At 43.8% G+C, this 15524-nt stretch overlaps 1 protein-coding gene across 1 annotated transcript in view; it reads right to left on the bottom strand.

Moving 5' to 3' along the window:
• The window catches only part of UTRN (utrophin), a 503387-nt gene that overhangs the window by 38704 nt on the left and 449159 nt on the right, over positions 1-15524 (bottom strand). The window contains exons 67-69 of the mRNA XM_067542236.1: positions 2505-2641; positions 1031-1069; positions 729-794 (exon numbers count right to left, since the gene is read on the bottom strand). Coding sequence (XP_067398337.1) covers positions 729-794; positions 1031-1069; positions 2505-2641 — 242 coding nt within the window. The remainder of the gene's footprint in view (positions 1-728; positions 795-1030; positions 1070-2504; positions 2642-15524) is intronic.

Raw genomic sequence — 15524 nt, 5'->3', positions numbered from 1 at the left:
CCATGCAGAAATCTCTGAGAATCTCAAGACACCAGAGATGGAAAAGACCTAACAGGTCACCTAGTACTTCCTCCCAGATGATAGAAGATTGTTCCCTGAAGAACTGTCAAGAGTTTTGTCAGTTTTACTTTTATGATTCAAGTCAAAGGACTTCTACCATATTGTTTGGGAGACAATTTAACATACCATTCTACCCTTCCTGAGAAGTGGATGCAAGTAAACACAGTTTGTTTCAGAAGCAAATTAAATGCCAGTTTATTCCTTACTTATTTTACCCTCCTCTGCAGTTCACTGCTAATTGAAAATATCAGTTTAACCACTGAAGACAAACTGAGTAATACCAGTATTTCAAACACCCAAAGAAGAAATTATCTACCCTACCATGCTTGGATTATTCATGAAGACTAGACACATTAGAAGACAAGAGATGGAGAGCAAAGGGGAAAGAAACTAACATTTGCAGAAACAGCCAACAGTAATTCTGCAACACGTTCCATTCTATACTGATCAATGACAAAATTTTGATGTTATTTCATTCAATATCATTAAATTTTAGTTAGGATAACTCCCCACCTCTTGTGGCAGAAAGATTTAACTTACCTCTGGGTGTAAAAAAGTCATGAGACTTAGTTGTGTCTTTTTAATAAATATTGTCCATAGAACATAACATACATTCAATCCAAAAATGCAGAGGTGCACTTAAAATAAGAAGTCTGTGTTTTTCTTACCTGGTGGCATACTGCTCTATTCTGGAATGTGTGTCATCATGAAATAGCTGTGGAGACTGGGAGGGACTATTAAAAGAAAATAAACACAAAAAATGTTAATAGTATCGAATATAATCTAATTACAGAGACAAGAGAGGATTTTAAAAAAAGTTAGACTGATGAAATTGTCAAAAAATAAGCTGTTATGTGGGCTTTTGGCCAAATGTGTGTAACAGGTCATACAAAGTGGTTAGCAACTAGTCAACATTAAGAAAACAATCAACATATTCAGCTTTCCAGACACGAGAGTTGTGCATACTCACTCATATTGCTCTGGCCACATACTGATGAGTGTGATAGGACTGCAAAGAAGAAAAAAGAAGAGGAAACCACAGAACAAAAACTTTAATGCAATGAAGCAAAAATCAGGTGAAAAAGCACAAACTATCTAGCCGTCAGCCCTCCCAGGTGATTTATATTAGCAACATCTATGACACAGAAAGGCAGTAGCAACACAGACTGCAGTGTGCCTTGTGGAAGATAGGACAGTAACTGATGCATTAAAAAAAAAGTAGTTTTAAAAAATACACAAAGAGCATCACATATTATATTAATCATTTAAAACCACGTATATCTTGTTTAAATTTGGAATTTCTTCCATTTAACTGTTGGGACTTTTCTTTTAATGTTATCTGTGAAACTGAATTTATAAGCACTTATTCATAGAAAAATTAAAAAGCTAAAATCAAGGTTATTACACTGCAATGTTTATTTTTCTATTTCACAGTAAATGAGAAACAAATACGCTATATAGTTAAAAGGGAGAGATTTTTTTTAAAGAGAAAATATTTACGGCTGTTTTATTGCTTATGGAAGTGAAGCACTGATAACATGGGCTACACACACACTTTGCAGACACACTATATTTGTGCTTCCCTCCCAGCTTCACCATACACCTTTATCCTGACCTGCTGAAATATCTCTGCTATTCCAATCCTTGGCCACTCCTGACCATAGATTACCAATCATGCCAGATGCTATGCCACTTTGTTCTTTGGTTTTATTTTTTAAAATATGGACTACTGTGAGACTACTGTTTTAAACAGGCAATATATTCACATTTGAAACCAGGGGCCAGATTAAACCCTGATGTATATTTCAGGCCCTTAGCAACTCTGCAATCTGTTGATTTGATCTTGTTTCTTAACCTTTTATGCTCAGTCTTTTAAAATTATTATTATGTGCTAGAAATACAGAGTATTGTGTTCGTTATGAAAGTGAATGACTGATAACGGCTATAACCACAATATTCAGGCAAACCATGTTATATATGCTTCGCTGCACAAAATGGTTTCATTCACTTTAAGAGAAGTATTGTGTTTATAGCACTTGAAATTCCAGGAAATAAAAGAAAGTTAATCAATGGAACTACTCTCATTGCCTCTCCAATGCATCTTAATTTTGTCCTATTAAGAGTGGCCGCTCCTGACAACTAGTTAAAAAAAAAAAGAAAGAAAAGACTGTTTTCCATGAGACAAGTAAATAAAAAAAAAAAGAATCCCAACATCGCTTTAACTTCGTGACTTTATGGCAACATGTTTATATAACCAATTATTTCTAGAAAACAAGCAAAAAACAAAATCTAAAATAGAACAAAAAGGGGTTCACAGAAAATGTTCCCTCACTGAGTTCTTGCTACTATTGCTGCAAATTGATTTTGGTTTTGAGGATTTTTTTTTTTCTGGTGGAAGAGGCTTGTGAACCACATGGCAGAGATTGTGCTTCATTCAAACTTACGCCTCCAGGTTATCGCCTTCGAGAACTGTTTGCACAGGTAGGTAGCCAAGTCGAGGATGCTTAGCAAAATACTTCTTTGACCGGAACTTGTTCTTCAGCACTTTAGTGAAGTCCCGTACATCTTCTCCAGATGTTGTCTAGAAAGTTAGAGAAATACAATTAAAAATTTTCTAATTTCTTGGTCCCTCAGCAGAACCTCCGCAAGCCTGTGTCAGTTGACATGGGCCGGCCACAGCTCTCTTATTGCAGTTTGGACATGCCCAAAGCAGAAAGACAGGCAAAGGGTGGAGAGGAAAAAAGACAGAATGGTGAAGTGATTTGCCTAAGGTCACACAATAAGTATGAATCAGGAATATAACCCTGGTGGTCTCCAGACTTCCAGTCAAATGTCCTATTCACAAGACCCCCAGAGCCTAAACACAGAAGATTACAGCCAGCAGTACTATCAAAGTAGTTTTTCATTTTTCCCTGTTGCTGCTGTCCTTTTCAAATTGGCACACATTCATTTTTCACCTGTTTTTGGAATGAAACTGAAATTAACATGACTGCTTTTAACAACATTATCTATGTCTATTTTAATTTGAATGATGGTGGCAACATTTTTCATCATGGAGTTCAGTAACTTCTGCTAAAGAAACAGCAGAAAGAGTATAAAATATATTGATAAGTCTTACATGAAAGTGGCTATTTAAAAAAACCTCAAAAAAGAGGAAGAAGTTTTAAAAAACTTATATGCATAAAACTGTCCCCATCCGGTCTAGCTATAACTTCTTCATCCTTCCAACTGCAGTACTAAAAACCAAAACCAACCTAAGATGTTTCCTTCCAAAAGCAGCTGTTCATCAAGATCACAGTGGAATCCATTAGTTTACATATAAAGAACCCTTTCCAACTGGTTCTAGGTGTTTTCTTCTCACTGCAAGTTATACAATTACACGAAATAGCATATGATATGGTGTCCCTGAACTATTGAAAATTCTATTTTGGGAGAAGCAAGTGAACATAAAGGGCTGCTAAAGCTAGATGTAAATCCACAATGAAAGCAGAGCCATTAAAAAAACAGGGTTACTTACCAGTAACTGTTGTTCTTCAAGATGTGTTGCTCATACCCATTCCAATATAGGTGAGCGCACGCCACCGTGCACTGGTTCCTGGAACTTTTTTCCCCCTTAGCAGACCCCATAAGGTTGGTCTAGGCGCCCCCTGGAGTACCACGCTCATGCCGTGGTATATGAGGCGCTGCTGACCCTGCGGGCCCTCAGTCCTTCTTTCTGCCGACTACGACAGCAGGGATGGAGGGTGGGTGTGGAATGGATATGAGCAACACATCTCGAAGAACAACAGTTACTGGTAAGTAACCCTGTTTTCTACTTCGAGTGATTGCTCATATCCATTCAAATATAGGTGATTAAATAGCCATACCTTGGAGGCGGGTACGAGTCAACGGTGAGCTGCTCTCATCAGCATGGCCCTACCGAAGCCCGCATCCTCTCTCGCCTGCTATACAATGGCGTAGTGGGACGTGAAGGTGTGCACCGATGACCAGGTAGCTGCTTTGCAGATGTCCTGCAGGGGAACTCATTTCAGGAAGGCTGCCGAGGAGGCATGGGCTCTGGTTGAGTGCGCTGAAACAGCTCCTGGAAGCGGCACCTTCGCCTGCTCGTAGCAGCACCTGATGCAGGCGGTGATCCAGGCGGAGATGCGCTGGGTGGAGACAGGTGAGCCCTTCATCCGGTCCGCCACTGCCACGAACAGCTGCGTTGACTTCCGGAATGGCCATATCCTCTCGATGTAGTAGGCGAGGGCTAGCCTCACGTCCAGGGAGTGCCATCTCCGCTCCTCCTCCTCCGACCCGTGTGGTTTAGGAAAGAACACGGGGAGGAAGATATCCTGGTTATAATGGAACTGAGACACCACCTTAGGCAGGAAGGCCGGGTGGGGTCTCAGACGCACCTTGTCTTTATAAAAGACGGTGTAGGGGGCTCCAAAGTCAAACCTCTTATCTCGGAGACCCTCCTAGCCAATGTAAAGGCCACCAGGAAGGCTACCTTCCAAGAGAGGACGAGCAGCGGGCATGTAGCCCTGGGCTCGAATGGGGGTCCCGTTAGTTTGGCGAGGACCAGGTTCAAATCCCATGGAGGCACCGGATCACGGACCTGTGGGTACAGCCTCTCCACCCCCTTGAGGAATCTAACTGACATCGGGTTGGGAGAATAATTACCTCCCTTCCATCAGCTGGTGGAAGGCCGAGATGGCCGCCAGGTGCACCTTCAGGGAGGCCAGCGCTTGAAGTGGAGCAGGATTGCCTGTATAGGCGAGCAGCTCGGTGGGATGCCCCGGGACTCCGCCCAACAGGTAAACCCCTCCACTTTGCCTGGTACACCACCTGAGTGGAGGGTTTTCTGCTGCCCAGCAGAACCAGTTGGAGCTGCGCCGAGCAGGCTCTCTCTCCCTTCGTCAGCCATAGAGTCTCCATGCCGTCAGGTGGAGGGAGTCCAGGTCTGGGTGCAGCAGGCGACCCTGGTCCTGGGAGAGCAGGTTGTAATGCCTCGGGCACTGGCGGGCCGATGGACAGGTCCAGGAACATGCTGAACCAGTGCTGTCTCGGCCAGGCTGGAGCGATCAATATGACATCCGCTTTGTCCCTCTTGATCTTCAAGAGGACTTTGGGCAGCAGCGGAATGGGGAGAAACACATACATCAGGGTCTCCATCCAGTCTATGAGGAACATGTCGGAGATGGAGCCCGGCTCACGACCCCGGAGCGAGCAGAACCACGGCCACTTCCTGTTCCAGGACGACGCGAACAGGTCCAGTCGGGGAACACCCCACTTGTGGAAGATAAAAGTTATCACCTCAGGGTGAAGTGACCAGTTGTGTCGGGGTAGAAACGACCTGCTGAGGCGGTCCGCCTCGTCGTTCCTGACCCCAGGGAGGTGAGAGCAGATATATGGAAGTCATGCCTCACCGCAAAGTCCCAAAGTCGAATGGCCTCCTGGCAAAGGGCAGAGGAGCGCGCTCCCCCCTGCCTGTTCATATAGAACAGGGGTGGGGAACCTTTTTTCTGTGAAGGGCCTGATGGTGGCCCTGGCGGCAGGGGAGAATTCGGCGGCGGGGGGGAATTCGGCGGCGGCGGTGTTCCGTGGGGGGCGGGGGGCAGTGCCCGCCGCCAAAGTCCCCCCGCCGCCGAAAAGGGGCAAACGGCGGCAGGGTTTCGGTGGCGGGCACTGGCCCCCCACACGGCACCCTGCCGCCGCCGTGAAACCGCGCCGCCGCCGAATTACCCCCCGCCGCCAGGGCCAGACCAAATGATTTCCCCACCCCTGATATAGAACATGGCCGCTGTGTTGTCTGTGAGGACCTGCACCATCCTGCCCCTCAGGAATCTGAGGAACACCTTGCAGGCCAGGCGGACTGCCCTGAGCTCCCGGACATTGATATGGAGACTCATCTCCTCCTGCGACCGGAGTCCCTGGGTGCTCAGGTCACTGCTGATGTGGGGTCCCCCACCCCACATCTGAAGTGTCTGTAATGAGGATGACCGATGGGGCCAAGTCTCGGAATGATGAGCTGGAGTACAACCTCCATCTCAGTGCCGAGGTCTTGTGGAGATGCTTCCCCTTCGGGGACCGGGAGCGGTGCTGGCTGTGCCTCCTCGGTGCCGAGTCCGACTCCGAAGAGCGTGAGCGGTGGCGCGGAGCCTATGTCTGCGCCGCCAGTGCCGAGTCCTTCGGCACCAGGATCCGCACCAGACTATGGTCCAGGGATCGAGACCGGTGCCATACATGTCTCGTCGGTGCCAAGTACTTCGGCACTGGGATCTGCGCTGGACTTCAGTCCAGTGATCGAGATCGGTACCGTGGTGATCAGGGTCTCAGTGCAGGAGCTGTGCACCTCACACAAGGCAAAATTGGATCGGCGTCACCTCGAGCGTAAAACCTCTGGTGCCCTGTGGTGCGGAGGAGCTTGACGACCCGGAGTCGGAGCTGCGAGGGGAGCCAGCACACTCTACCCTCTCTGACCATCTGGGGGGAGACCTGGACTGTGGTCTCGACCACCCACCAGAGGCACCCAGCACAGGTTTACCCGAGACGCCGGTCCCTGCACCTTCGGCCGAGGGGGGGACGGAGGCGTGGGCATGGCCATGAGGGCGCGTGCCGCGTGGAACGCTTCCAGCATCGACGGCCCTTGCAGGGGCCCTCCCCCACTCCAAGGAGTCAGGGGAGGCTCCCTTCATGGAGATGCAGGTGCCGGAGTAAACTCAACGGCCCGTGGCTGATGCATCTCCTGATTCCCCCCAGGCCATGCAGGCAGTGCGGGGGAGTCCTGGCGCTCGGTGCCCTGGCGCTGCTTCTTCTTCTTCAGCACCGGTGACTGGCGACGGGTCGACTCCAGTGCCAGTGAAGTGCTCCGCCCCAAGGAGACGCTCGGTGCCGCAGGGAAACGCGCCGGTTCGGAGTCCGGGTGGAGTGCCGACTCCATCAGGATAGCCTTTAAGCGTGCATCCCGTTCTAAATGGGTCCACGGCTTGAAGGCTTTGCAGACCCTGCACTTGTCCTTCCTGTGCTGCTCTCCCAGACAGTGGAGACAGCAGTCATGAGGGTCACTCACGGGGAAGGACTTGCCGCAAGCAGCGCAGGACTTAAAACCGGTTGAGCCAGGCATGGCCCAACCCTAAACCCCTAAGGGCTTCTTATCTAATCCAATGCTAACTGACTATACTTAACAACTACTTAACTCTAATTAATCGACTACAAATAACAAGAACAGTTCAAAACGGGGAATGCTACTTGCGAAGGCAAGAGGCAAGATTTCCAGTACTGTCACGGGCGGAAAGAAGGAACTGAGGGCCCGCAGGGTCGGGGGCGCCTCATATACCACGACATGAGCGCGGTACTCCAGAGGGCACCTAGGCTGACCCTATGGGGTCTGCTAAGGGGAAAAAAAGTTCCGGGAACCAGTGCACAGTGGCACGCGCTCCCCTATAGTGGAATGGATATAAACAATCACTCGAAGTAGAATTTTTGAGACTTGCAAAATTTTTTTCTCATTAAGTACTATAACAATCTTAAATTGAGTCAGTCAAGCTTTTCCTGCCTTTTATTTCCTATCGTGAAAATAGGTATCTCCCATTCCATGAGTTTAAGTATTTTAATGTAAATACACCGTAGTATTTTGTTACATCTTTTTATGCAGATTAAACTACATTCAGTAACAGTAAATGATTAACAGTTCCTTAGATCTGGTTGGGAAGTTTCTGAAGAACAGTATAGAGTACAATGGAACAACAAGGTAGAAAAGCTACTGGATTTGGAATTCATGGGTCACTTAAGCTCCAGAACATATAACCAGGTGGGCTCAGGAAACAGCCTCACAACATCAGCCCCAGAAAACATCTATTATATTCTCAGATGATCCCAAAAATGAACATGAAGTCAAAAGGGGTTACCTACTTTCATGGAAAATAACCTTAACTCTGCCACAAAGCCAATAAACTAAACTTCTAATTCCTGAAATCCATAAAAGCAGATGCTGTTTAATATGCCCAAATGTTTCTCTGGGGTACAGTTTACCTGCTATGACAGTCTGACCTGATTGCTTAAAAGGACCAATTTGATTAAGTAAGGAAATAGAACACACTAGCTACTGATGTCATATTAATATTGGAGGAATATTTTATCTAATATTAAATGTGTATAAATCAGAGCTTATAAGAAGTAAAGGAGAAATGAGTGCATACAAAGAAACCGTCACAAAGTGCTAGTCATGGGTATGCATGGAGAATTTCACTTTGTTTTTGCCTAAGGAAGGAATAATCATGTGCTCTCATGTGGAATATGCATTACTACTTATTTGAGGAACAGCAATTGTCTTGTACAGCTTCCTTCATGGCATGATATTCTAGTGTTGTCCACAAATAAATCAATCACACAAAGACCACATGCATAATAAAAATCTTAAAAAAACTAAAATGTCTCCATAGTGAAAAGTAAATCCAAACAAATAAGTTTTCAGTTTTGATTTAACAATTTCAATTGTGTCCAAATGATCGAGTTCAGACAGGAATGACTGAGTTCCATATCTGGGATGCATAAGGTGAAAAAGCACTGCAGCCATATGTCTTTAGAGGAAAATATGGAACAATTAAAAGTCAGCATCTGCACATTTCACTATATGGCCAAGAACAAATGGAGTAATAAGTCAAATAAAGCATAAGGGGATTGTATCTAGTTAGCAACTTAAAACTCAATAAAGCAATCTCAAAGCATACCAGACCAATATAAAGCCAGCAAATACTGAAACGTGGCTTGCACATGCAGGTCAAGAAAATAGCAGTGATGTTGCATTTTTAATTTATTGGAACTGGTACAATGCTTCATCAAGAAGATCCACTACCAAGGAGCTAATGTAATCCAACCTGGAGGTTTAACAAGGACAAATAAGCAGTTTCTACCATTCTGTTTCCAGAGTAACAATAATATGGTGACACTGAAAACACTCCCTAGACAGCCTTTTATACTCTCCATTGCACAGACTGCTATTTAAAAGGTTTAGTTTTGTTTTCTAACATGTAAGTCTTCAGGATACACTCATAATTTTCTTTATGTCCTTCTACAGCGCTAGCACAATGGGGCCTTGGCCTCTAAGTGCTACTCTACTACAAATCATAAATAATAGCAAACAAATCATAAATAACAACAACAGACACAGTTCCAATGTACATATAGAGCCTGATTCCAAAGGGAGTTGAGTCTTCAAAAATAAGGAAAAAAAATAAACAAAAAAGTTAAAAGATATGACATTGAAAGTCTGCCTAATATTGTTTAACCACCTGATTAACCTATACTGATACAGGGAAGAGCACATTGTAACTTCCTGTGCTAGCCTGGCCCATTGCACTCCTGACATTTTTGGTGCTGGTACCACTGCCTGGCTTCCTGCAGAGTTTCCAATGAGAGAGGGCACCTTTGTTTTCTACTGGTGACACCACAGCAGCTCTCCTGCCAGACACTGAATTAACTGAATAAGTGTATCCACTGGCCACTCTAGTCATGTCCCCCTAGTGTAAAGAACACTGAATACTTTATGAGGCTACACAAGTAGGCTGTGCTGATAGAAGGGTGTTTGTGGGCGAAAACAATTTTCTAGATTGCACAGGACACAGTGAATGAGGAAAGGAGCAAAGCAGACAACAACACAGTATCCAACTTGCACAGGAGGCAAGATGAAAATATAGCATGTGGTCGCATTATTATCTATACGATAAGACTCATGGATTGTCACTCAATGTGAAGTCTATAATTTCTATAGAGGCAGTGTGAAGCTATGGAAACAGATACAAGCATGGCTGAGAGCTCTTTTTGTTCAGAATGTCACCAGGTTCAATGGTCACTAGGACTCACAGTCAGTTACCATCCAATTTTTTAATTCTCACACATTTTGACTTTACAAATAACACCCATGTAACAACAAGACATGTATCTATGCCATGCCAGAAGTCCTAGACCACTGTGATATCAGAGGTAACTCAACCCATCACACTGCCCTTACGCTATAGTTGATTTGCATGCAACGATTTCATTGCTTGTATGAGGAAGGCTGCACAAATGGTGGATTATTTGGCCCAACAGCTACAAGTATTCAAAACCACCCACAAAACACCACAACTAGCATACACAATAGCCACAAACACATATAAGCCCTCACCACAGCGCACACCCCTCAGTCTCCACCCACAGAGATCCACTCAACTCACCCTGCACAACACTACCCCCACACAACACAACCAGTATACACAATAAGGCATTCTACAAGGTGGGAGACAGAAGAGGAGAGGACTGGGCGGAATTCCACACAACTAGAAGTTTCCAATCAATACCAGGTCTCTACCAAGTGGAAACTGTGGAAGACATCTCTCAAGCTCCAGCTGGTCCAACGGAATGGAGAGAGATACGGGACACACCTGGGGATGGCAGCTTAACCCAATCTGTAGGAATATGAAGCTTGCCCACAAATAGTTCTTCAACCATCCAAGGAAGACAGACAGACAATCCTTGTTGGGGATTCAATATTCAGGAGAACCAAAAGAACATTATGCAGGGGACAGGCAAACAACAGGACAGTACGCTACCTTCCTGGAGCCAAGACATCACTCTAAGATTGGATAGGCTTCTGAAGTCAATGGGCAACGATACAATGGTGATGATTTATACTGGCACTAATGACACTGTCACGGAGTATCTCCAAATAATAGATGACTTCAGGGAACTTGGGAAGCAGGCTGAAGAAGACAACTTTCCAAGAGATCTTCTCTAAGATGCTTCCTGTCACACAAGTGAAGGAAGACAGGAGATTCTGGAAGTGAACTGATGGCTAGGTAAGTGGTGTAGGGTGGAGGGTTTTGGTTTTGTGGAACGTTGGTTCACCTTCTACAGAGAGAGGAGGCTGTATAGTTTGGGTGGCCTCCATCTAAGAAGAAGGGGAACCAATCTTTTCAGAGACAGGCTGGCTACAGTAGTCAGGAAGGCATTCAGCTAATAACAAAAGGGAAAGGTAAAAAAAGGAAAATTGAGCACTCATTTAGCACAATGTTGAGAACAAAATTAATCAAGGAACCACAGGACATAAAGAGAAGAAATTATTTTTGGCTTTACACCAATACTAGGAGTTTGGAAAACAAACAAGAGCAATTGGAATTGCTGATTTATGAGCATAAATTCTATCTAGTTGGTATTACTGAAACCTGGTGGGATGAGTCACATGTTCGGATTCTAAAATCATGGGTTTTTGAGTCACCGATAACTCAGAAGAAAATGATTTTGAATGCTTATGGATCAGTGACCTAACAGATAAAGCACAATATTGGGTATTAGTTGGTGTCTGCTACAGACCATCAAACCTTACTAGAGAACAGGATGATTGGTTCCTTAGACATCTATCTGAGGATGGGCAAACTTGCCAAAGATACGTATATCCTGCTTCAATTTCTGCAAGTTGCCCTTTGTCAGCAAGTCTGGTTTCACTGAGTGTGATGATGTCAACCCTATACCTGGTCAGTTCTCTTGCAACAAGCGCTGTGTCTCTCAGGAATAGAAATTAGAGAGGGTGTCCGAATTTACAAAGGTGGTTGGAAAACAACTAAATTGGCAACACTTTTGATGTAACTAGTTGACCACTGGTGAGGAAGATGGGGGAGTTCAGGGAAGGGGGAGGAAAATCCCTGGCAACAACCCTACCATTGGCTGACCTGAGAGAGGCACAGCTACTAGTGCTAATGTAAACAGTGAGTGGGTGAATTTTCAGAACACAGTATATCAATCTGTTCTGGCTACCTTGGATACAGCAAAACATCAGCATCAAGATTGATTTTATGAGAATGATCCAGAAATTCAACAGCTACTCACTAAAAATACATGAGATGCATTGTAAAATTCTTGTATCCCATGTTCCTGTAGGCACAGTTATACACAAATCATAGAAGATGAGGGTTGAAAGGGACCTCGGGAGGTCATCTAGTTCAACCCCTGCTCAAAGCAGGACCAATCCCAACTAAATCAACCCAGCCAGGGCTTTATCAAGCCGGGGCTTAAAAACCTCAAAGAATGGAGATTCCTCTACCTCCCTAGGTAACCCATTCCAGTGCTTCACCACCTTCCTAGTGAAAACGTTTTTCCTAATATCCAACCTAGACCTCACCCACTGCAACTTGAGACCACTGCTCCTAGTTCTGTCATCTACTACCACTGAGAACAGCCTAGTTCCATCCTCCCTGGAACCCCCTTTCAGGCTCATGAGTCCAACTGTACTGTAACGGTGAAGAAAATTCATAAATATTAGAAAACTTATCTAAAATAGCTTTTACATATATATGGGTGTTATAGGTTTAAGGTGAGACAACTCTGGATCTTAAATGGCTATAAGCTACCTTTCAAAAGGCTGGGAAACTCTCCAATCCAATGATATAAAATCCAAGGTTTCCTTGCCCTGAAAATTCATAATAAGTTGCAGCTGATTTAGCAAAGCACTTAAGCATATGCTTAACTTTAAGGATCTTTTAAATCCATCTCTATTTAGCAAATCACTTAGGCACATATTTAAATTCAGTTACTTTGTTTTCTTAGTTAGTAGTAGTTCTGGAAAAGATGAGTTAGTGGGAAGAATATAAATGAAGTTTCTAAAGGTGCATAACGAATGTATCGTATGGTTATCACTAACAAGTAAGAAGAGTTTGTATGTCACTCCGAAGCACTGCGAAGATTCCTCTCCTGGAGGTGATGATTTTGGAATTTTAAGCTACAGGAATTCCTCACCTGTGTTACACTAAGAGTACAAACCCAAAAGCAGAGATTCATTACATCCTGTACCTCTGGAAAAATAGTATTTAAAAAAAATCACACAGAAATTGATTTTTCTGCGATTTCAAGAGTAATCTTCTGATTTTAGAATTTAGCAAATGGGGGAAGGGGAGAATGGGTACTAGTCTGTCAAATATCAGAACAACTATTATACATGTAGAGCTACAGACAGGAAGCAATAATCACTTTGACACAGCTGTTTGGATTCAGACTATTCTGATCAGCTGTCCAATCATCTAAGGGCACAGATTAATCTCTGAACTCTATAGTTGAAAATGATGTCCTGCATTTGAAATAGCCAAATTAATCTTCTTTCAGCACACTTGTTATTTTCCCTCTTCTTCACAGAACGAAGTAATTTTGATAACAAAGGGCCATGCTTTGTACACTGATAAACTTGAAGGGGTGAAGGCATCATGAAGTGGCCCTTCCCTGTGCCAATTTATTGCTTGCAAAACACTCAAACATGCTTCTTAAATGCCCAGGAAAGTAACTGCCTTCTCAAAATGTCAGCAACAATTACCTTTTTGGTGTGTTGCCCTAGAGGAGTATTCTTAAGAGGCATAGTTGAAAGTAAGCTTTATTGTGTCTAAAGCATATTTTCCCCTCAGGTCAAACCATCATTTGGACTAATAATTTCTGACATCTTGCCTATCATATTATGAGCTTCTTCAGAGAAATATAACATTGGCCAGCTTCCTTCCAAGGTAAGATGCCAACAGTAATTATAACAATGGAACAATCCTCAGGGAAATTTGCATTTCAGATTTGAAACATTACCACAAGAATATTGAAAGGAGACAACCTTACCTATTTCCTGCATCACTTCTGATAGCTCAAACAACGAGAGTCCTGTAGCACCTTAAAGACTAAGAAATTTCTGCGGGCATAAGCTTTTGTGGGCTGCAACCCACTTCGTCAAATGCATCTGACAAAGTGGGTTGCAGCCCACGAAAGCTTATGCCTGCAGAAATCTGTCAGTCTTTAAGGTGCTACAGGATTCTCCTTGTTTGAGCTGTATACAGACTAACAAGGCTACCCCTCTGGAACTTTTCTGATAGCTCAGTTTACTAATCAATTATAAGCTAATCAATTATAGAAGTTGTTAATCATATATTGTAGACACAGTAATGAAATTAGTAGTGCCCTAACAGGAACAGTATGTACCATGAGCTGAAGAAAAGGACAAAAGGATTTCAATAATAGTAAGAGACCCCAAGCATTACCCTACATTAATCTGCTTCAACATTAATGTCCATCTTGCTTTAGAGAGACAAGGTGGGCAAGGAAACATCTTTTACTGCACCAACCTTTTTGCTGAGAGACAAGCTTACAGAGGTCTTTAGGTCTGGGAAATGTACTCAGAGTGCCACAGCTAACTAAACACAAGTGGAACAGATTGTATAAGATAAGTAGTTTACACATATTTCAAGGGACCAGTCCAGGAGAAGTGGCCCATTAACACCTCCCCAGTCATTGATGTGGGGGAAAGGGTTAAAGAGGCTGGGGGGTTTAAGTGGGTTACAGATTGTTGTAATAAGCCATAAATCCACTGTCTTTATTCAGTCCACGACTATTAGTATCTAGCAAAGTTATGAATTTCAGCTCCCAGGCTTGTCTTTTGAAACACACCAAGAAATCTGTTATCTACAGCCAGGCACTCAGATACTACAGAATAAAGTCCGGGATATACACCTGAACACACTCAAAACCAGTGTCAGCAAACAAAGACACTACATCAGAGAAGTTGACTGCATCATGGAACAGGCCATCAGAATATCCTAAGAAAACCTGCTCCAATACAGAAATAAAACCTCTCTGACTGCACACCCCAAGCTGTCACCTACCACCCCACACTGGAACCAATACAGGTATCATAAAACAATTACAACCTATACTCGATGGGGACCACACCCTGAAAGAAATCTTTCCTGAACCCCCTCTTCTGGCCTTCAAACAACCCACAACCTCACCAAGCTCCTCATCAAAAGCAAGCTCCCCACAGACCAGAACCCACCAACTCAAAGTGGTACCAGACCCTGCCGGAACAACAGATGCAAAACCTGTAGACATATCTTCACAACTACAATGATCAACACTCCCTGCAACACACCATTCAAGATCCATGGGTTCTACACATGCCTCTCACAACATGTGGTGTACTTCATCCAATGCGCTAAATGCCCCCAACAACTACTTTGGGTGAAACAAGACAATCATTATGCTCTCAAATGAATTTACACAGAAAAATGATAAAAGACAAAACCACCATATTATGGGTGGGTGAACACTTTTCACCAAGCGATCGCTTCATATCTGACCTCTTAGTCCTCATCCTCAAAGGAAGCCTGCATAAAACACCTTTAAGAGACAAGCCTGGAAGCTTAAATTCATAACTTTATTAGATACTAAAAACCATGGAATGAACAAAGACATTGGATTTATGGCTTATTATAACAATCTATAACCCACTTATCCCCCGCACCACATATGACTGGAGAGGTGTAAAAGGCCACTTCACCTTGAATGGTCAGTCCCTTGAGATATGTGTTAACTACTTATGGTAAACAATCTGTTCCACCTCATATTTAGCAGTGACACACTGAGTACATTCCCAAACCTGAAGAAAAGCTGTATGTAAACTTGAAAGCTTCTCTCTCTCACCA

Source organism: Emydura macquarii, unplaced genomic scaffold (assembly GCF_026122565.2).
Source record: "Emydura macquarii macquarii isolate MOO-44397 ecotype Brisbane River unplaced genomic scaffold, CSIRO-AGI_Emac_v2 contig_705, whole genome shotgun sequence".
Taxonomy (NCBI): domain Eukaryota; kingdom Metazoa; phylum Chordata; order Testudines; family Chelidae; genus Emydura; species Emydura macquarii.
Note: the sequence above shows the minus strand (reverse complement) of the source record. Positions and strands in the feature narration are given on the sequence as shown.